This window comes from Chelonoidis abingdonii, chromosome 7, assembly GCF_003597395.2.
Source record: "Chelonoidis abingdonii isolate Lonesome George chromosome 7, CheloAbing_2.0, whole genome shotgun sequence".
NCBI lineage: Eukaryota > Metazoa > Chordata > Testudines > Testudinidae > Chelonoidis > Chelonoidis abingdonii.
Window position 1 is genome coordinate 110,452,892 of NC_133775.1, and position 22,571 is coordinate 110,475,462.

The window sequence follows — 22,571 nt, forward strand, 5'->3', positions numbered from 1 at the left end:
GCTCTGCATAGCACCAAGCAGCCGCACAACACTACACACAACAAACGCAAGGGTGAAATAGCACCCCAGGCGCTCGGGCCATCAACCAAGGGCCCCACGCCACGGGAACCAAGGACGAGGCGCTCCACAGCGGCCTATGAACAGGGAGGTGGGATTACTGAAAACCCACCCTGCTCCCCCAGACATCGCAGGCAGCTGGAATCACACAGGCCCTGTCACTGCTGGCCAAGCCAGGGGGTCCGAAGCCTGCTGACCCTCCCCCACCGCCAGCTCACACCCTTGCAACCAGGACTGCCTTGGGCTGCACTAGTGCTCCGGATCGGGTTAGCACATGCATTTCTCAACCCCTTCCCAGGGCAGAAAAAGCCCCTAAGAACTTTGACTGAAAACCATCCTCTGGGCAAGGCTCTGCCAAGGCAGCCTTCGAAGCAGTGGCTCAGCCACTCGCCCTCACTGGCAGGCACAGACCCCGACCCAGGTCAACCTCTGAAATGTCCCACAGAGACTGGCCAGGCCCCACGGGGGCAGCTCCCCAGCACCTCAACGGGGAATCCAGCTCCTGCTCCAGATTCTTAGCTTTCATTTGACATTAGCCCATCTGGGTGCAAAGATAACCTTCACACTGTGACTCAAGCATCAGGAGTGATGTCTGGCGGAGTCTGCAGACAGCCTGAAGCAAGAGTTCTGGGGCATGAGCTGCTCTTCACCTCAGCCAGCTGTTAACTCTGGAGCCTAACAATGGTGATTTATGTGTCAGTCTCAACTATTTCACTACTGATCAAAGCACACTGGAAAGGAGAGGGAGGCACTCAGCTGCCTAAATAAAGCACAGTCACCAATCCAACAGCCCCGCTGCCACGCACGCACTGGGGAGGAGTCTCATTTTGCCATCACTTTTCCTACCCACCCTCGATCACAGAGCGCTTTCAAGCCCTGCCTAGAAACACTAAGTTCCCTGCACTGCCGGGGCATCCTGAGAAACACATACACCAGTGAGAGGCAAGACGCAGATACGCCACTGTCTGAAAGGAACTATAAAGCGAAGCCCTTTGTAGCTTCAGAAGCACTGAGCTGCCCAGAACACCCCATCCTGGCCACCGATTCGAGAACAAAAGGCAGCACTTCCCAGGAGGGGGCGTAATGTGCACACACACCCCGCCCTTGGGACAGTGCTTGGCTAATAACTTCTGTTCCTTCCCAGAGTCACGGTGCCGAAACGTCAGCAACGCAGAGGCAGGCCCAGCAGTTAGGGCACTAGGACCCAGGAGACTCAGGTTCAGGTCCCTGCTCCACCAAAGACTTCCAGTCACACAGCTTAAGGCCAGAAGGGCCCCCATGATCCAGCCCGACCCCCTGTACATCCCAGGGCCACCCCCATACTGTGCCCAACCACTGCGAGACTGCACTGCTGGCTGCATGCCCCAGGCAGAGAACGGGCGTGCTGAGATGCACCAATGCCTGAGGGTCCTGCAAGGGCAGGGAAGTGACTTGGTGGGAGATCCCCAGACGATCCTAGCAAGCAACCCGAAGGGGACAAAACCCCCCAAGGTCCCTGCCAGTCTGAGCTGGGGAAAACCCATTCCTGACCCCACACATGGCGATCAGTCAGACCCTGAGCATGTGAGCTGGAACCAGCCAGCCAGGCAGCAGAGAGAGACCTCCTGGTGCCGCATCAGAGCCCTCTATGTCCCCTTACCAGGGAGGGCTCCCTGGGGCTTCAGAGAAAGGAGATAAAAACCCAACCCAGAATACACCCAGCGGAGAGGGGGTATCCTTCCTGCCCCCTGACCTGTTAGAAAGAGAAGACTCAGACTGGCCCCCAGGCTGCTGAGCCCTGTCCCTCGCCACACAATCTCACTCATATATCTGTACGACTCGTCCCCCGCTGCTCCTGGGGGGGCGGCTGGTCCAGAGCCTCACCCCTCTGCTGCTTAGACCCCTTCTCATTTCCAGCCTGACCCTATTCCTAGCACTTGGCCTGGGGCCAGCACTGACCTCTAGCTCTAACAGCTCTTCGCCCTCCCATTGCCCCCGCCTCTCTGGACAGGAATCAGATCCCTGCTCAGCCCCCGCTTTGCGAGTGCTTTTCGCCTGTCTCGGAGGACCGGCCCTCCACACCCCGATCACCACCACAGCCTTTCTCTGCACCAGTTCCTGTCTGGATTCATCTTTCCTGGACACAGGTGACAGAACAGTGCACAGTGCTCCAGACGAGGTCTCACCAGGGCCTTGTGCAATGGTGTTAACACTCCTCTCTCTACCAGAAACACATCGCCTGACCCAGCCTCGGTGAACACAGACCTTTCTCACAGCCCCATCACACCAGTCGCTCACGTCACCCTGTGATGGGCCTACACACCCAGGTCCCTCTCCTCCTCCCTCACTTCCAACTCAGGAGCCCCGAGCTCACAGCACAAATTCTTGTTACTAGTCCCCACGAGCATGACCTTGCCCTTGGGGCTATTAAATGTCACTCCTTTTCTATTGCTCCAGTCCTCAAAGTCGTCCCATTCTTCCTGAGAATATTCCGAACCTCCTCTGCACTGATGATCCCTCCCACCTTTATGCCATTCCCCTCACTTGGGCTGTCCCTGCACCAGTCCCCCATCTGTGAAATGGGGATCGTACCGTTACCCTGCCTCAGATATCACACAAATGGAGGCCCTGTAAGTCTCATACACCAATAGAAAACAGCACCCTACGCAGATGGTATCTTAGCTGAACATTTCAGGGGGTTCTGAGCCCACAGATGATCAGCCACGAATTTCTCCCCAGACCATTCAGAGTTGAAGGTCCACAGCCATTAACTCAAAGATGCACCAACTACCTGCATGGTGGCAGAGGCCAGAAGCCCCAGGTAATCTCTGTAGAAGATGCCAATTTATCAGACTAATATCTATATTTGCCAACCTCCATCTTCCTTTTCGATCAGAGCATGGGCCTCGCCACAGCAGCCAGGCATGCAATCGGAGAAAAACAATCAAACAACTATCTCAGCTCAGCAAGAGGGGCTGCCACGGCTCTGCACAAAACGAGGCCAAACCTCGGCCTGGCTCGTGTCCCACACACGGGCTCATGGAGGCAATGCTGGGAGTGACTCTCAGGAGACCCATGAAGGGCCTTAGCGAGCAAAGCAAAGAGAACTCGCAGCACTGATCAGCCACCCAGCAGAGAGGCAAGGGCTAGCCAGAGGCCACTGCCACCGGAACGGCAGCCTCAAGAGGAGGCTGAAAGGAGGGGACAGATGCTCGGACAACAGGTGGGGACTGCGTGATGGACAGCACCAAAGCAAATTTCAGTATCAGCTGGGGGGGACAAGGCTCCCCCTAACCTCCCAGAGGGCCTCACAATGGCCACAGCATCCGAGGAGCAGAGCTAGGAGGAAGATCTGGCCAGGTCTAATTTTAGCTTCCCGGCTGTTTGCAGCATCTCAGGAGCTGGGAACAATGCCCCCACCCACACCCCTTCCAGCAGCAGCTTGCTCCTCCTGCCTTTGGGAAAACCCCATGAAGCTGAACCCCTGATGTCAGCCCAACTGTGGGGCCAAGTCTGCGAGGTGACTGTGCTGCAAGAGTTCTTCATGTCCCCAGGCTCCACACCTACAATTCTTCCCCCCTCAGTAGCAATAACGGCTTGTTGCTGAAGGGATGTGGTGTGAGGAGGGCTAAACAGTCCCAGCTTTGTAACTTACCCCTTAAGTTTTTTTCAACGCTGGGCTGCAATTTGCTGCAATTCTTTTTAACAAAGGTCCTACATAAACAATAAGCAACCGATCGTTGTATTCACAGAAGCAGCCTGAGAGTTACAAGCGTGGGAGCTGGCGAGCATTTGCCAGCAGACTGCAACAGACTTGCAATACACACCACTTTGGGGAATCCAGACTCACGACTTGCAAGGGGCCCCTTCAAAAAGAGATGCGGGGAGCCATGCACATCCTGAGGGACAGCACAGCCACACACTCCAGAGTGGGAAAACAGGAGACCCCACAGTCCAGAGCCCCCACTCCTGAGGGTGGGTCATAGGAAAGAAAGCGGCTTCGGTTCACAGCAAGGCCCAACATTCCAGGGCCCTTGACAGCTTCCAGCAGCCCCCAGCGTGGATTTCTACGTCCCTGATGAAGGCTGTCCCCTTCCTTCCTCCCTCTTAATGCTGCAGGCCACTCCATGCCACGGCTCCCCTCCCAGCAGAGAGGGCAGTGGGGAGAGCTCCAGGACCACTCCCTACCTGGGGGCTCATGCTCAGCCCGTCGCCCTTCCAGTCCCGTTACTGCTGCTCTTTGCTTTCGCTAACGTGTTTATACAACATCCAGCTGCCCGCACCCTGGCATCTTCCTGGTGCAGCTGTGCCAGAGAGTGGGGGCAGGGGCTTACCACTCTGTCACTTAACCTGCAGATGGGAAAAGTGTCTGTCTACACTATAGGGAGAACCACAGGCCTGTATTCCATTCTTAACAGCCCCTCCCACTTTGCCTTGACCACGCCCCCTCCTCCTCCTGCCGCGCCACGCCGCAGGGCCACTCTTTGAGACAGAACTGTACTGTACCGGGCTGGAAAACGCCTGCCAAGAACAGCCAGACAAGAGCATTCACACCTCTCATCTGGGAGCACAGCCCAGCCCTCCAAGCCTCCCTCCTCCAGCACGTGCCCCTTGGACCAGCCCCCTAATATTCATCACCAACCCAAATTCTCCTCCCCCCTTGCATTCCAGAGCCCGCCCATTCCCAGGATGCCAACCCTGTACACCCCTCTTGAAACCCTCAGCCCCATCTCCACAGGCCTCAGGCCCTGCAACTCCCCTCTGGACAGCCTCCCCAAATCCCAGCCCCCCGGGGCTGCCACCTTCTCCCACCATTCTATCAGCCCTCTTCCCAGACACCCCTCCGCCTCCCCTTTCCACACGCCTCGCACTGGGCTCCTCCATTCTTTCACACCCTCTCAAGGGTGTTGTTCCAAGGACCTTCTCCTCCGCCACTCCCACCATCTGTAGTAACCTCCCGTTTATTTACTCTGCTCCATCTGTTTGCAAGTGCCAGCTGTAACCTCTTGGCTCCAGGGTAATTCCCCTTCCTTTCGCTCTGCCCCAGCGCCAGCGGCTCACAGACACTGGGGACGCTGTTTGCAGGAGAGACGATACACAAAGGGGCCAGACTGTCCCTTTCACTGCTCAGGGAGGAGACTAGAAAAAAAACAGGAACTCTCTGGGCTGGTGCTCTGCAGTCCCTGCACAGGGCGGCTGCACGCACCTGGGCGAAGGAGCCCAGACCAAAGACCCAAGGAAACACTCCGGGGCGGGGGGCCCTGCCGCCGGACACACGGAGCTAGAAACACCCCGGGATGCCCAGGAAAGCAGCCGCCCGGCGGGGGGCCAGCGGACTAGAAGTCAAACTAAGTTTGGAGGTCAGCGGACGCTGGACTTGGCACCCCGGCCCGAGGCTCTCCAGGAGCACCCCGAATCCCTGCCCCGACGGCTGCCGCGGTCACTGCCGCACACGGGGCGCCCCCCGCCTGCGCCGGGCCGGGGCTTTACGCGCCGCCAGAGCCCGGGCCATGTGCTCGGGGCCAAACAAAAGCAACGACAAAGGGAGGGGCCGGGGCCGGGGCCGGGGCCGAGCCCCGCGCACACAAAGGCGCCCGCGGGCCCGGCTCCGCCGCCCGGGGCCAGCAGCGCGCCGGGGCCCCTCCCCGCGCCGGGCAATGACCCGCGAGGCGCGCCGGCCCTACTGCGCCTCGTCCCGACGGGGGCCCGGCCCTGCGGCGGCTCGCTTCGCGCCGCCCCGGCCTCTGGCCCTTTAAGACCCGACGGGGAGCGGCGGCCGGGGCGTTTGATTCACAACATTCGGGGGCCGGGGCCGCGCGCGCGCTCCCGGGGCGGGGCACGTGACCGGGCGCGTCACACGCCACCGCCATCTTGCACGGAGGGGGCGAACCCCTCCCCCCCACGCGGGGCACCCGGGTACGGCGTAACCAGGGGCAGCGGGTATCCTAGCAACTGTCACCACGCAGCGCGGGATGGGGCCTAGCAACCAAGCTGGGCCTGAGCCGGCCCCGAGCCCGAGCCCGGGCCCGAGCCAGCTTCTCCCTGCGGTGCTGGCCCCGCCCCATTGGGGGCACCCCGGGAGCCCCCAGGACGCGGTTACTGTCCTGGGGCACCGGGCCAGGCCTGGGGCTCGCCCTGCCACGGGCTAAATGTGACATCATCCCATCGTGTTTTCCTCGGAGATGAATCCCAAACAAATACTGGGCATTTTACAGTCCTTCCTGCTGACAGCCACAGGCTGCATCCATGTCCAACTCCTGCTGAACTCCAGGAATCTCCCCCTCTCACACCGGCACAAGCAACCAAGCGCAAGAGGGGAAAATGCCAAGACCCTGGCCAAGCCTCACAAGGCCCTTTTCTTGCACTGCACTAGTGAGTGAGCCAGTGACAGAGCTTCAGCTTTCACCGACGTTTTAAGGATGGCTTTAGTCAGAATATTAGACTTCTTTTTCTTTAATGGATATGTTCCTTGTTTCTGCATCAGGCTTTTGAGCCAAAGCCAGTGAGTTTTCATTTTAACCCGTCTGTCAGCTTCTTAGAATATGGTCATTTCTAAAAATGAGTTCAGAGTACCTTGAGAACATACACACGTCCCTACGTCCCCGTCAATATGTAGTTCTACAACCATCTTTTCCTTTTTAGTTGTGTGAAAAAGCCACAAAAGGGGGCCTGAGTGCATTGAAACTCATTATGCACCAAGTGCTATTAAACACAGAGTAAACAAACCAGAAAAAATAAAATAAATCCCTCCTCTATTCTCTGGTGTCACTGGACACAGTAGTTACAGATGCAGACAGAAGTGTTTGAACTAATGGTACCACTAACACTGACTGTTTACATTTTTTGGCAACTGAAAAGCCCAATTGTCATTTGGAAGGGCTTGTGGCTTTATATGGGAACAATGAGGGAGCACAGAACGCTGCAAACGTACAGGTGTTGCACCAGAAGCAACCTGAGGAAGCCCTGCGGTGTGTGCCTAGAGCCCAGCGGAGCACGCCAAGAGCTTATGCTACTGACTGTCCACTGATGCTCTGGAAACTCACTTAGCTGCAAGAGTCACACCACGTAAATGGGTAAGTACCAAATGCTGTGTCCAAACTAAACCTCCCTACTAAGATAGAGGCATTTAATGGACACACAGAAAGTCCCAGTGAAGAAAGAGAGCCAGCTTACAGCTGTGATGCAATGGGAGGACTCGTCTACAGTCACGAAAGCATCCCTGTAAAGTAGAACAAAGCAAAGGGTTTGTGGAGCTAGTGAATGGGTAGTGCCATCACTCTAAAAGAAACACCCCAACATTTTAACCAGTCAGGAATGCAGCAAGCAAATCAACATAGGCGGCCAGGGCACTCCTGACATCACAATCCCATCAACACCGCACAGTCCAGAGTTCACTCGAGATGAGCTAGGTTTCAAAACCAGCCAAAATATCTGAGTGGTTCCAATTCCGGATCAAGACAAACTTACGAAAACATGATAGAGACCACATACCTGAGACACTCCTGGGCTCTCTGTCACTGGGCCCTGTCCAAGCCCCCTACGACACGTAGCGTCATTGCTCAGTATCCCCATCATCTACATGCATCATTCACACCAACTGAACCCCAGCGAACAGCATTCATGACAGACACACAGCTGGGAAGGGTCAGGGGACAGTTCAAGTACCATTACTCTTGGGGCAAACACCCCAAGAATCATACATAACATTGCCCCTGCCAGCCATGCTACCTTCCAATCAGCAGCTTCAGTCTAAACTGGGTACTTACTTGCAGAGTCAGAGAACATATGTTCCCACACCTCCCATGGGAGCTTCAATACTGAAGTGAATTTAGTGCTGATGGAAGGTACCCGAGTGGCAGCCGTAGAGAGCAAAGGCCTCTAGCTGATCTCCAGGGCAGGTGCGAGCAGCAGGCATGCAAGCTTTGCACGTATTCACCAACATACTGCACCCTGCCCTGGAGGTCAAGGGAGGTCAGCCTCTGTGCTCCCATTCTATCCCTGGCCTCTGTGCCAAGGCTGCCACTTTGCAACGTGGAGATCTGTTCAGCAGGGTGGGGTCCTCAGCCTATTTCACCTCTGCCCAAGGATCAGAAGGCAGTAGGGTGACCAGATGTCCTGATTTTATAGGGACAGTCCCGATATTTGGGGCTTTTTCCTATATAGGCTCCTATTATCCCGACCCCCATCCCGATTTTTCACACTTGCTATCTGGTCACCCTAGAAGGCAGCAACTTTTGATCAGCACTGAGCTGGGCTAGGAGAAAATCCAACACCAGTCAGAAGGGCCCCAGTCTCCTTCCCCATCCTTCTTTATTTAATCTGACCCACACCCTGCTTGTAACTCTGTGATTTGCCTCAAGACCCAGCATTCCCACAGGCTGTGCTCACGACAGCACACCACAGCCTTTGGGAGCTCACTGTGCCATTCCTACCATGCTGCCATCGTGCATGCCGACGCTTCCTCCAAGGAGACGTCACAGGCGCTCACTGGCTGCTTTGCAGCGTGAGTAAATACACAGCCCATCCTCTCCCTGGTCGCCTAAATCCAAACCTCCCTGAGTCCAACCTCTTTAAGACACCATCTGCTGCTGCAGACATGTGCCGCTTCCCGTGACCCAGATATAGGTCAGGTCTGTAGTAGGATTAGATTGGGTGGGTTCAAGTGGCTCAATGCATCTCCCTTAAGAATTCTTGTCCCTGAGCCTCCCCCAAACCTCCTAGTTGCTAACAATTTTTGTTCAGGATCATTTTGGTTTCTTCTCCAGGAGCAGGGGGGTGAGGGAGAGACGGATCCTCAGCAGCCCACAGCCAGGCTTGGAAACTGCCCATCCAGAAAACAAAGCAACCGGCTACTCAAGCCCATAAATCCTTCGAGGTATGACTACCCTGCACTTAACTTCCCACGGCTGGCCCGTGTCACCTCACTCGGGATTGTGGGGCTTGGGGTTAAGGAGTTGCTTAACCTCCCGGGGTCCCTGAGCCCAAATGTCTACACTGCAGTTGAACAGCCCCAAGGCCCATGAGCCCAAGTCAGCTGACAAAGGCCAGCTACGAGCTCTTATCTGCAGTGTAGACGTACTCCTAGAGCGCACGGGACAGAGATGTTCTTTCTATCCCAAGCTCCAGGAGCTGCAGTAATGCAGCCATGCTTAGCTGCCTCAGGATAAGCCACTTCCCCCCAGGTGCTCCCTCTCCACTCAGATTCCCTGACAGTACAGGCAGGACGCCTCGGCTTTGACTGCCCACCTCCCACTCACCCCCAACTGACAGCTGCAGCAGTACTCAGAGGACAGACATTAATATGAAGGGAAAAAACCACAAGCTCCCCCCTCACACAAACACACATTCTCTTTCTTCACTTGCCCCAAGGTCACCATATCCCTGTGGCCTGAGACTTTGTGTCCCCAGCAAGTCAGACACTGCAGCAGCCAGCTCTGACCTGGGTACTCGCACAGCAAGGGGAACCCCTTGTTCTCCGAATCCCCCCCCAGCCATATTTCTGGAGGGTCCATGCATGCAAGTCCACAGAGCCATTCTGCTTCTGCCGATAGATTTTTATTTGATTTGAACATACCATGGACTATACTGCCCCGAGGTTGTTCTGGCAAACAACTCCCCTTCCCAGTGCCTGCGAAGGGCTGGGAGAGGTCTCCTCCCCCCTTGCCATGACAGGGCTTCACATCACAGCAACCCTCTTCCTAGGGAATTCCCTACCCCGTGCAGCCCCGGAGGCTGTTCTCATTTACACCAGGGGCCAACACCAGCTGCTGAAACAGCCCAGCACCTCACAAGGTAGCAAAACACTCTCTTTGTTACCCTCCCCCGCCAAGGAGGCACAGCACAGAATTGGGCCACACTGCCATGTTCAAACTGCAGATCATGGAATGTCAGGCACTGGGTCAGTACTGCTGACCGGGCAGTTAAAAGTCTCGTCGGCAGTATTACCCGGCTAAGGACAGCTAGTGCCCAGGGCCGGCTCCAGGCACCAGCGCAGCAAGCAGGTGCTTGAGGCGGCCCGTCCAGCTCTTCAGCAGCAATTCAACAGCGAGTCCCTCGGTCCCTCTCAGAGGGAAGGACCTGCCACCGAAGTGCCACCGAAGAAGAAAGCGGCACAGTGGAGCTGCCACCAAAGTGCCGCTGATTGCAGCTTCTCTCCCCGCCCCCGCCACTTGGGGCAGCAAAAGCCGTGGAGCTGGCCCTACTAGCGTCTATCTGCTCTAAAACCATGCTGCGCCCCGGAAGCAGCCAGCAACAGGTCCGGCTCCTAGGCGGGGAGACCACGGGCTCCGCATACTGCCCCTGCCCTGAGCACCGACTCTGCACTCCCATTGACCTGCAGGTGAGAGATGCGTGGAGCCACTTGCGCACCTCCACCTGGGAGCCAGACTTGCTGCTGGCCACTTCTGGGGCGCAGCGTGGTTCGTGGTGCCAGGACAGGCAGGAAGCCTGCCTCTGCACCCCGGCTGCGCTGCTGACCAGGAGCCACCTGAGGTAAGCCCACGCCCCAATCCCCTGCCCCAGCCCTGAGCCCCCGCCCAAACCCAGAGCCCCTTTGTGCACCTCAAGCTCCTCATCCCCAGCCCAACGCCAGCCCACAGCCCTGACCTCCTCCCACACCACAACTCCCTGACCCAGACCAGAGCTCTCTCCCACACCCTGAACTCCTCATTCCCAGCTCCACCCCACAGCCCTCACCCCCGTACTGCAACCCTCTGCCCCAACCCTGAGCCCCTCCCATACCCAAACCCCTCATCCCCAGCTCCACCGGGTCATGGGCATCAACAATTTTCTTCAACTTGGTTCCAGAAGAAAGTTTGAAAACCACTGCTCCACAGTTCTGTGTGTCCATGTACCCTCCCTTTGACTCTAGCCTGGACATTAACCCCCAGGCATCAGAAGGGACAAATGCTTTTCCCTATCACCTCCTCCGAGGCGCTTCAGAGTGAGCGGTTTTGGGGCAACGAGCTGGATCTAAGACCCCGCTCACAACAGAGTCCCCAAGACAGTTTCACTGGCTGGGCTGGACTGTACACATCCGTCTGGCTCTCATGGCGTTTGCAAGGCAGCCGTGGGCTACTGCCTAGGAAGTAAAATGAGGCTCAGGAGTCTAGTCTCACTGCACAAGCAGAGAAACCCCAAGAGGGAGAACTGCATCAGTGGTGAAAAGTAATTTTGTTACAAGTGGAAACACTGCGTAGCTAGGCAGGGGCTAGAAACAAAGTGAGGAAGTTGGTTGTCCCTTTAAAGGGACACAGACAACTGGAAATCTAATCATTTCCAAAAATGAGCTGACAGTACTTCCACTGGAGACACCTGCCTGACAGGATCTGGGATTCTCAGAGACTACTTCTCCTTCTGCCCCAAATTTTCATTTGCACTTTGCTGAGTGCGCTGCACACGAACAGCCGGCTCTAAGGGACACGTGATAACACTAGGCACAAAGTGCTGTCACGCACCCAGGAACCTCCCAGACATTGAAAAGAAGTAGGGTTGTTCCTGTGCTCGGTTACAGCCCCCTCGGGTACTGCCTGGACCAGTAACAGGAGACGTGTGAGAGCTAACAGTGCCCCTTTCGCAAGCACTACTGCACAGCTGGCAACAGATACACTCAGGGCACCGGAGCCGTCCAGCCCTAGTTACACCTCCTGCCAAAGGACCTCAATTGTTAGCCACGTTCCCCGCAGCGCTGCCAGCAAGAGCAAAGCACTTCAGATGCTCCGAGCCAAAAGCAAACATGACCAGACACCCAGATCCAGGAGGGCAGGGAAAATGTATGTACTGGAGGCAGGGGGCAGAGATAGGCTAGCACACAGGTCCTGGCTGCAATGCTAAGTGGGGATCAGGGTTTGGTTCCTCATTTCCCTCAGCTGGTTGGTTTCTCTGTCTCATCCAGGTCACCATGATGCAGGGCTTCAAGCAGCGCGACCTGCAGATTGGGCCCACCCCCCAGGATACACACGTATCCGAGTCAAAAGTTCACACAGCATTTTACTGCTGTGAGCCCTGCATCGCTCAGAGAGATTCTGTCCCTCCTGGCTGATCACTGAGCTCTAGGAAATGGCACCTGTGCAAACCCACCGAGAGCCCCAGGTGCGAGAGGGAGGCAGGGCTTGGACTGCAGATGCTTTACTCATCAGGACAGCGCACACGGTAGAGAGTCCGGACTGAGTTTGCAGGGCTGGCAGTTTGCAAAATTTGCCCTGATGAACTGAGCACATTTGCTTTAGAAATCATTAGCACTCAACCACGGAACCCCGCTCCCATCCTCCCTCCAGCTGAGACAGGCTTTGCAGAGCAGGACCATGCCGCGAGGAGAGCCCCCTGGAGTCTGAGCTGCCATGGCTGGGCCACTGCTGTAGAACAGAGTCTGTGAGTGGCAGACGTCACCGCGGGTCTGCACGGGGCAAATACCCTGCGCATTGAGAGCGCTACGCGGATGTGGGCATTTTCTTTAGAAAAAACTGGAAATTCCAGATTAGAACACCACCTAATCCCTCCCCCCCCCTCAACCCCCAAAACCCACCACACCCACTTTTCAAGGCACAGAAATGCCAAGGCAGGGTGCCTTGGGTGACCCCCTCACTTCCTAGCATGAGCCAGCAACTCACAACCAGCCTCATCCCCCAAACACAAGCCAGCTACGGATTCCCACTGCCGCAGCACGATTCCAGCCCATGAGGCCCTAGAGACCCAGGCCTTTGCAAGCTCCAGAACTACAGGCAACAATTCACCTCTCCTCAAAGAAATAACGCGCGCCAACTGGCACCCAGCTAGCGGGTCTCTGGGCAAGGCGGAGATCCCGTGATCATGACTGGTCACAGACAGACGTCTCTAAATTCTCCCATGTGCGAGACTCCACCCAGACAGCACAGAAACACTGGCTTCTCCACACTGCAGGGCGCCCTGAGGCCAGGTCAGCAGCAGAGATCAGGCGTTTGAGTCCAGCCAGCCAAGGCGCAAAACTGCAGTTTTAGGAAACCCTTTTATTGGAAAAGTCAGAACTCCACTTTTCTAGAGCCCGGCTAGCTCAGCTGCGCTGCGCTGCTTTTCCTTCCCACCCTAGCCAGCCCCCGTGGGCCAGTCACATCCTAGCTGAATTAGGGGCACATCCCATATTGACTTTTTAACAAGAAGTGATTCCGCCTTAATCACAGCGCCGCTCCCACAGCCACCAAGCGCTGCCCAGACCAGCCCACCAGCGCCATGCACCTGCAGGAAGAGCCCTCACCCTGCCTGGCCATCATTGCTGCATTCCTCCACCAGGGGTCATTCGATTCCCCTAAACTCTCTTCCATTTCAAACAAAACTCCTTCGCCCCCATTGCATTAGCTGGCTCTGGGCTTCCTAGCCCAATCAGTTCCCCAGCACAGAGCCCATGGCCCACCCGGGCAACGCCACACCCCTCCCCTCACAGAAGTAGCAACGTCCACTGCATGATTCAATGGGGATTTTAAAAATCTCTTTCCCCTTTATTTGTTCCATGTGCTCCATGAATGGGAGCCATAAACCAGGGCAGTCAGAGGCAGCAGGTTTTACTGCTCCAGGGACCAGCGCTGCTTTGCAAGTCAGATGTAGTGGCTGCCATGAGCCGAGGACACACCGTTTATGCTCCAACGCAGGGAGCACCAGCACACACACCACCCAGCGTTCGCATGGGGCCCTGGAGCGCTGAAGGGCACTGCTGGGGAATGACCAGGTCTGGCTGGCTCAACCAGAGGCTGCTGCTAAAGCCCACTGCAAACACCAGGTGGGGAATCTAGGCATCAGCCCAACGCTGCACTGGGTAGGAAGGGCACCCGCCTGCCTCAGCTGGATGCTGCTCTAACCTCATTGTGCAAGAAACGGAAGAGACTCAGCTTGCAAACCTAAGAGCACAGCTGCACCATTTCCTGCTGTTCCCCAGAGCTCTGTATCAGCCCTGCCGTGTGAGGCCTCTCCCTGTGTGAGCACGCCGCTCAGCGCCGGAACCGCACTCACCGCTCCCTGGCAATCTCGCCTTCATTACAGCCAGGGAACTCCTGGCTCCCACCAGCAGGTGGAGGAAGCCTGTGGAGCAGAGACCCGTGTGGACAGAGCCCCATGTAAATGCTTCAGCTCTGCTGGACTTGAGCGCGGGCGCTCTCAATGGTGGAGAGCAGCTCAGAGCTCCTGACAGCTTCACACTGTCCACGGGCCTTAGTGACTGCAGGCTCCGGGCACGTCTGGGGGACGGGCACTGTCCCAGTCACCTGTCCCAGCAGGCTGGCATGTAGCCACCTCCTCTGGGACCTCTGGGACCCCAGGACAGCTGCAGAGGCCTTTTCCCTCACAATCCCAAAGCCACCATGACTGCCAAGACAGCCCAAAGGAAACCATGCCACCACCCACTTCCCACCCAGCCCCAAGCACTCAGAGCAGTGCCAGCATCCAGAGCGGCAGATTCCACTCAGCCCACAAACCCATACGCCTTTGTTTTTTCCACTCCCTTGGCTCCTGACTGACTCCACTTCCCCTTTCATTAAGTCAGTTCCAACAGGAGACCTTTGTGGTTTTGCTCAGCCATGCTGAGCACTAGCTCCGAGTTCTCCATGTGGCTGTACTGATCCCAGCCCCAGCCACCGCACTGCACCACCTCCAAGATCAGGGCACAAGCTCCTGGGGAAGCAAAAGTGCCTCAGCAATATTCAGAGGCTGCCCATGTGTAGGGCTGTCCTGGAGTCTCCTGGAATTAAAGATTAATCTTTAATGAAGGATTATATCATGTCACGAAACCTCCAGGAAAACGTCCAACCAAAACTGACAACCCTATCCACCTGCTCTGAGGCAGTAACACAATAAGAGACCCAGGGGTTCTGCCTTGGGGTCGGCCCAGCCCTACAGTCTCTAGCTCCATGCCCTGGTGCTTTGCTCTGACCGGATGCAGAACATCCAAACAAGGGAAACAGGGGTGGGGCCAGGCACCCTTAAGCCAGACAACAGCTGCCAGCCACCTAAGCCCCAAAGAGCTCACTGGCCCGGGTCACCTTCCCTTCGTGCTCCATTCAAACGGCAGAGATCACCAGAGGGCCAGTCAGAGCCAGTCCTGGCAGTGCTCTGTGCCAGGTGGGCACCCGCCACTAGGATCCTACTCATTTCACATAGGTCCTCGAGCAGGTGGGCATCACCACTGGTCACTGCTGCTCTGGGCTGGATTCGGATTCGGGTAGAAAGGCACCAGCGCCCCCAGTAGGGGAACAAGTCGCTCACAAGAACCCCCTGCCTGCACTGCACCCTCCTGGACTCACCCCAGGAGAGACTCCTGCACCAATCCCACTGGAAGCACCACCTGAGGGCGTGCACTCCCCCTTGGAAAAAGGATTCGAAGCGGGGCCAGAATTCATCTAAAAGCCCAAATCGCACCTCAAGAGACTCGGCTGCACAGAGGGCAGCTTCCCATGGCAAGGCTGGCTGCAAAGCAAACACCCAAAGGTGACAAACAAAGGCACCTCAACCAGCTTGCTGTATTAGGCATATTTTTAGACACCGCTATGAAGCCAGTCTTATTATTTTCATTGCAATGTGCATAATTACCCACAAAGCACTGCAGTGGCATAAGAAACCTGCTCGCTCTCCCTCTGACAAGAGCTAGTAAAGGGCAGGCCTGCATCAATTCTGTGCTCCTAGTATCCCGGCAAGGAGGGGCTGGGGAAACGGAGGGGTGCAGAGTGTGAATCACAGGGACTACGAATTGCTCCTCTCAAACTCATCCTCATCCAGGGAGCCTGGGTGGGCTGGTGTCCTGAAACCAGGCTGCATTCCTCCCCGGGATGAGGTGCCACCGTTCAGCCTGAGAGACGGACACCCTGAGGCGACTCAGAGGACAGGGTAGTTTGACCTGCTCCTCTTCTCTTGGGTCAGTGCTCGTGGGCCGCCCAGGAGGAGTCAGTCTGTAGGGCGGGCTGGGAGTGGGCCGCAGGCACAGACAGGCGTGAGAGGAGGGAGCATCAGGCAGCAAGGCTGGCATCGTTAGCACAGCAACATGGGACACCACCAGAGAAAGGCCCAGGAGGTGGCCATGGAGGTGTGGCCGTCGCATTAGCAGCTCTGGCTTTGGGCAGACTGCGGGGAGAGTCAGGCGGCCTGAGATCGCCGCAGCGAGTCTCAAGGAGCATTTCAGCTGCCAGAGTGGAGAGGAAGAGTCGGGTTATCAGGATGTGGCGGAGGAAGGAGCCGGGGAAGTGTGACGATTCCTTCGGCCTGGGGAGGGCAGCGCTGCCCACAACGGAGGGGACAGGGCACAGCGACTGGCAAGAACAACGCAGCGCTTCTGCTTGGCACCATTTAGCTCGTGCTGGTGACCAAGTTTAGCCAGTGGAATTTCCACTTCTAGAAAAAAACAGCCAGAAGGATTTACTCTGGGCCAAGGTCGCTGGAATCCAGTGCTCACTGACCAGGCCTCTAAACACGCCGTTAGCCTTGTATTTAATAAGCTAACGACCTACAGAGACCACTTCTTCCCTCCCTGCCATGAGTCCCTAGGTGTGAACAGGGTTTTTCAGAAACCCCAGGACACTGCACACAAGTAATCCGAAAATTAGGGCTGAGTGCTGGCTGCAAAGTGGGTTATACACCCTGGCAGGCTAGAGAACAATTGCCAGGCAGTTTTTCTATTGCTTTCCATGTATTTCTTTGCAAGCTTCACTGCTAGGGGCAACGCTTGCCAGGCGCTTAGAACCAAGCTCTCCTCACTCCCCCTCCATCATGTCTGATCCTTCTCCATTTTCCTGGGGTTTGAGTGGAGCTGAAAATTAGTAACTTCAGTAGAGAGAGCAAGTCCCCCCAGCTCTGGGGTAAGAGCTCTTAGCTGACTGCTCCTGTTGAACCAGAGGAGGGAGCTCTGTGTTTTAGCAGGTTCTGTACAAAGTGTCCTTTCAATTCCTCAGGGACAGGATAGCCGGGGTTCAGAGACCCTTCCATCAGCTGAGAACCAGTTTTCAAAGGGAAAGGCCAGGCCGCCTCGAGCCTACAGATGGGGGAGTCCTGTCGCCTAGCAGGGTAACCAGGCAAATAAGCGAACACGGCTGAGCACTGCCTGGCCAACCACAGCCTGGCTCAGCAGCATGATGGAGGCTAGCTAAGACCAGATCTGTAACTGGAAACGCAGCCCCTCTCGCACAAAACCCTTTCAAGTACAACAAGTCTGGAGCGTGCATCCTATTCCACTCTGCTACCAGCTCTGCAGCATCTCCCCACCCAGGGTCCATCAGACAGCCCCCACCCCTGCAGGGAGGCTTCCCAGTCACACGGGAGGACCCCGCCCTGGGAGAAATATCATCTCAGGTGCAGGGTTTACAACAGCCTGCAGTTCACCGTCCCCTGTCCTAGCCCAGGCTTTGTCAGGAGCTGTACGGAACACTGCAGCTACTTCTCCTAGGAGCCTGGCTTAAGAGATGACGTCATACGGGAATGAATAAAAAGTCCAATTTAGGTCTACAATGCAGAGCTGCCACCTGATGAGACTAAATCCCTACATGCAATGTGCCTACAGAGATGCAGGCCAGCCCTCTCGGAGCAAGGTTTTGCACTCTGGTCCTAAGGCCTGCACATTACAGCAAAAGATGGCTATGACCGAGCACCATGCAAGCTGCCAACACTGCCTGCCCCTGGCTGGGCAGAATTTGGGTCCCCTGTGCAGTATTCAAGGCCCCCCCAAAATGACCCCCACAGAGCTTCCTGTACTCAGGGCAGCACAGAGAGCCAAAGACTCCTTGAAGTCCACTAGGGACCTTGTGATGCCAGGCTGGTAACGGGGGAGGTGCTCCAATACCAGGGTGATGGTGCCAGGACAAAACCTGAAGTCAGAACCTTCCCCTGCAGCACTCGCAATCCCCAAGCTGCGGGCCCGAGAACTCATGAGCAAGAGCAACTGGCCCCAATGTCTAGGCGGAGCGAAAGGCAAAGACCGAGCAAGGAGCCAAGCTGGGCAGACCCTTCCGAGAGGAGAGTGACACGAGAGGAAATGTGTTTAAAGAGGCAAACCAGGGCTGTGCTGGCACACGGTGCCAGGCCAGCAATCCAGGGCAAGGGCCATCTGTCATTAGATGCTTATGCAGCACCAGTGCACTGGGGCTGCGATCTGGGTCGGGCCCTTTGGGGCTGCTGCCGTACAAACACCTGATGATAATTCCACCTCCTTTGACCCCAACACTCCAGCTCTAGCTGCCAGCCCCAGAATCACCAGCAGGCCACAGCGGCCCGAGTCAGAATCCCTGCCCCAAGAGCGAGCGGCTAGCAGCCCTGGTCTGACGGCATGCAGCAAGACTCAGCAGATGCTCCCACATACTGTAGCTCAGCCTGGACTAAGAGCACTTGGGCTAGCTCAACCTGCCATGTGGCTAGTTACCACCTCCCATCTGCCTTTACAGGGGGCCCAGGTAACCAGCCTCCACAGAGAGACAGAGTAATCTTAGTGCACCCCCAGCCCCAGGCCCTGCCTCCCCCTGCTGCCCTTTTGCACTATACCCTGATCTGAACAAAGCCACCCCCCAGGGACCCTGCCCCAGCTTCACTCAACCCTGAACAGCAGGGACCTTCCCTGCAACGCCAACCCCACGGGGGCTGAACCGGCCTGCCTGTGGGCACCTTTCCCCACATCCCAGACAGCAGAAAAGAGATAAACCCATTGATCCACTTTCACCCCAACTCCCCCCCCAACACACACACACACACACACACACACCATCCCCTTCCTGCCCTCCACACCCACCACCACGGGCTCTGCCTGTCTGCCAGAAGCTGGGACTGGACAACAGGATGGATCACTCGCCCTGTTCTGTTCATTCCTACTGGGGCACCTGGAATTGGCCACTATCAGAGACAGGACACTGAGGGAGATGGACCTTTGGTCTGACCCAGTAGGGCCGTTCTTATGGTCTGACTCCCCCGGGCCCACACCCCCTGCACCAGGCTGTGTGCGCACCTACGCGCCTCCCCACACACACACACACACACACGCCCTGCACCAGGCTGTGTGCACACTTCCCCCCCGACCCATACCCCTGTGTGTGCACCTACACGCCTCCCCACACACACACACCCAGTCTGCACCAGGCTGAGTGTACATCTACCCCCCACCCCCGCAAACTCACACTCCCTGCACCAGGCTGTGTGCACACCTCCCCCTTGGCCCACACCCGTGTGTGTGCCCCTACCCGCCCCCCCACACACACACACCCAGTCTGCACCAGGCTGAGTGTACATCTACCCCCCACCCCCGCAAACTCACACTCCCTGCACCAGGCTGTGTGCACACCTCCCCCTTGGCCCACACCCGTGTGTGTGCACCTACACACCTACCACGCACACAAGGGAGGAGTGCACACAGGGGGGGAGGTGCACACACAGGGGTGCACCTCCCCCCCCGCACCGGACTCAGTGTGCACCTACACCCTGCACCAGGCTGAATGTACACCTACCCCCCACCCCCGCAAACTCACACCCCCTGCACCAGGCTGTGTGCACACCTCCCCCCCGGCCCACACCCCTGTGTAGGCACCTACACACCTACCCACGCACGCACACACACCCAGCCTGCACCAGGCTGTGTGTGCACCTCCCCCCGGCCCACACCCCCTGCACCGGGCTGTGCGTGCACCTCCCCCCTTCCGACCCACACCCCTTGCACCAGACTGTGTGTGCACCTCCCGTCCCCCCCGCAGGCCCAAACCGGGCTGTGTGTGCACACACTCCCCGCCGGCCCACACCCCCTGCACCGGGCTGTGTGTGCACCTCCCCGGGCTCCCCCCTCCAGAGCCCCCAGACCCCTGCCTAGCCGCCCCAGGGGGGCGAGGCCGCTGCCCGGGGTCCCTACCTGCCGCCGGCCGGCCGGGCTCAGCCTGCTCGCATGGCCCGGCCGCTGGAGCCCGCGGGCGCGGTGCAGCTGCCTAGCGCTGGCTCCTCGGGCCCTGTGCTCAGCCCCGCCCCATGGTGTCGCGTCCCTCCCCCCCAGGGCCGCCGCCCGATGGAACCGGCCGCGCCGCACGCAGGAGCAACCTCCCCCCGCGGCACGAATGGACCAGTCCACTGCCTGCTCCACTAGCGCTGGTAGAGGGGGCAGCTCGGGGCAAGCCAGGGCGGGGCCGTAGCGCGCCTAAAGGCTGCCCCTCAGAACCGACTGGGACTGCGGCCGTAACGTGCCTAAAGGCTGCGCCGCAATAATCCTGGTCGGTGGAGCCCTGGGCTCGGGGGCAGGGGTAGGCTCCTTTCAGCACCCCGCGGGGCAAGCGACGGGCAACCAGAGCAGGGATGGGCTCTGTCCCAGGTCGCACAATGAGCCCGTGGTGGAGGCCTGATTTCCAGCCACATTGTACTACGTTGTACTCCCCTCCCAGAAATGGACCTCGAACCCAGGTGTCCAGATGCCCAGTGCTAATGTAACAAATGCTTTTTAGACTTAAATATGTAGCAAGAGCAGCAGGGATTTTGCAGAGTGGGAGCCCTGTGACCATCCTCCCTGATCAGCCTGGAGCACCCCCAGGCAGGCCGAGGTGCCAAGCACAGGGGTCTCCCTGGGCAGGGGGAATGAAGGGGCTCACTGGAGGTCACTCTTAGGTGCACCTAGCAGAGAGGAGCAGCCCTGTTTTGATTCCCATAGATTCCCAGGCCAGGTAGGACCAATGGGATCATGTAGTTTGACCCCCTGTATAGTGCAGGCCAGGGAACTGCCCCACAATAACTCCTTTCCTTGCCCCCAGTGGGCTCCTCAGGCCCTCAAGCTAGGTTCTGGAAGGGACCCAGATTCTCAGCTCTCTGCTGCCTGGAAGCAACAGCTTTCCCCAGTGCCCCGGCGTGTGGCCCAGGGAGCAGCCCCTGGTGTGAATGTTCCCTGCATTTCACAGCAGGCTGGGGCAGAGGGAATGCCGTAGTATCCCCAACAGGGGCACTGCCAGGATCTGGGGGTCCCAAGGAGCACTTCCTAGCCACTTGCCATTGTTTCCACAGTTGCATGTTTGCCCGGTGCCTACCCTCCCTGAGGGCCTGCACAGACCCCTGCAGTGCCTGCTCCCCCCGCCTGGGAACCCCCTCGGCACCTGACTACCCAGCTCCTTCTGCCAGGAGTGCTGTCCCTGCCTCAGACAGAGCAGAGCTGTAACTGGAGTCAGGGCAAGACTCCTGCCCATGGCCCAGCCCTCTATGCCAGGGGTGAGTGATAGCCCAGCACCTGGGCACGACCCCCCCCAAAGGTGTGTGAGGCTCCAGGCAGGTGAGAGCTCCCCAGCACCCTGCAGGGTGGCACTCCAGCCACCCAGAGCCTTCAGCGCACCATGCTAGGCAATGCCAGCCTGACACCCAGGGTGGCAGCAGGCGCTGGGAGAGTCCTGTCCCGGGAGGGTGGAGTCGTTCTGTTCACAGTGCGGGACATTTGTTAGTAACTAGCTGTGGCTGCCTGCCAGCTCCCAGTGCACTGCTGGAGCACAGGGCAACCAGGTGCTGCCAGGTCTCTGAGGACAGCCTTGCCCTGGGCACAGCTGCAAGGTGACGGGCTGGAGCACCGGGCAGGCTGTTGGCATGTGCTCCTCGCCCAAGCCCTGCCCTTGCTGCATCTCCGCGTCAGGGTGGGGCTGCTCACCCTGAGTCCCATGGGCAAACGTCACAGAGCAACCAGCCAAGCTGTCCAGGCTGGTGCGGCCCCACAGGCTGCTGGCACCTGGTGCCAGGGGGACGCATGGCAGATGTGCCTTTCAGCAGCATGCTGGGCAGCACCTGGGGCCAGGGAATGGCTTTTCGTGGCACCCACAGCCCTCAAATGGGGTGGCCACTTCTCAAGTTACAGACTGTGGATCCCTAAGGAGCGTGGCCTGGCCTGGCCCGGCCCAGGGCTCCCCAGGACCCTGCGGCAAGTCAGAGGGGGCTCTTGATGCTGACAGTCAGACAGAGGGTCCCTCCCACAGCCTCTGGCGGCCACCCTACCCCTCCTGAGGCAGCCTATTATCCAGGGTGAGGATTCCTTCCCCATCCCCGTGCCCTTTGGACACCCTGACGTCTCCGCTCTCTCATTTATTGATTGGCTGGTTGGTTGTTTGGTTTCCAAGCTATGGTGATAACATCGGAAGATAACCCGGGATGGCACAGGGCGGGCTGGGCTCCAACGGGGCAGAGTGCATCCCCCGCCCCAGGAGCAGAGCCCAGGGAGGATACCAGGTGGGGTCATGCCAGTTGTGGTACTCTCAAGCGCATCCATCAATGTCACAGCAGAGCTGGGCACTCGGGGAAATCTTGCTCGTAATGTGGTGCCCAAACGAGAGCGGAGGCCTTCTGGCCCCATATGCCCATTGGGCCATGAGCGCTATGCCCCCTGGGTGCCAGATGCCCCCACTGCCTGTGCCTCTGGCTGCAATGGGTCATTCACCCTGGGAGCTGAGCGGAGGCTGGAAGGGCCTGTGCCAGGACGCCCAGAGACTGGGGGTAGGAAGGGGGGAGTCAGGACGGCACATGGCAATGACAATCATTCCCAGAGGCGGGGCTCAGGGGCAGGTGAGAGTGACTGGGGAGCCGCGAGAGCTTGGCTGCAGAGCCTG

The 22,571-nt window shown here is 57.9% G+C and overlaps 2 protein-coding genes across 2 annotated transcripts in view; one reads left to right on the top strand and one right to left on the bottom strand.

Moving 5' to 3' along the window:
* SNCB (synuclein beta) overlaps positions 1 to 22,571 on the bottom strand; it is a 190,586-nt gene that overhangs the window by 59,197 nt on the left and 108,818 nt on the right. The gene's annotated exons all lie outside the window — the stretch shown is intronic.
* CDHR2 (cadherin related family member 2) overlaps positions 10,262 to 22,571 on the top strand; it is a 45,275-nt gene continuing 32,965 nt past the window's right edge. The window contains exons 1-2 of the mRNA XM_075068256.1: positions 10,262 to 10,375; positions 11,930 to 12,032. Of these exons, the coding sequence (XP_074924357.1) occupies positions 10,262 to 10,375; positions 11,930 to 12,032 (217 nt within the window). The remainder of the gene's footprint in view (positions 10,376 to 11,929; positions 12,033 to 22,571) is intronic.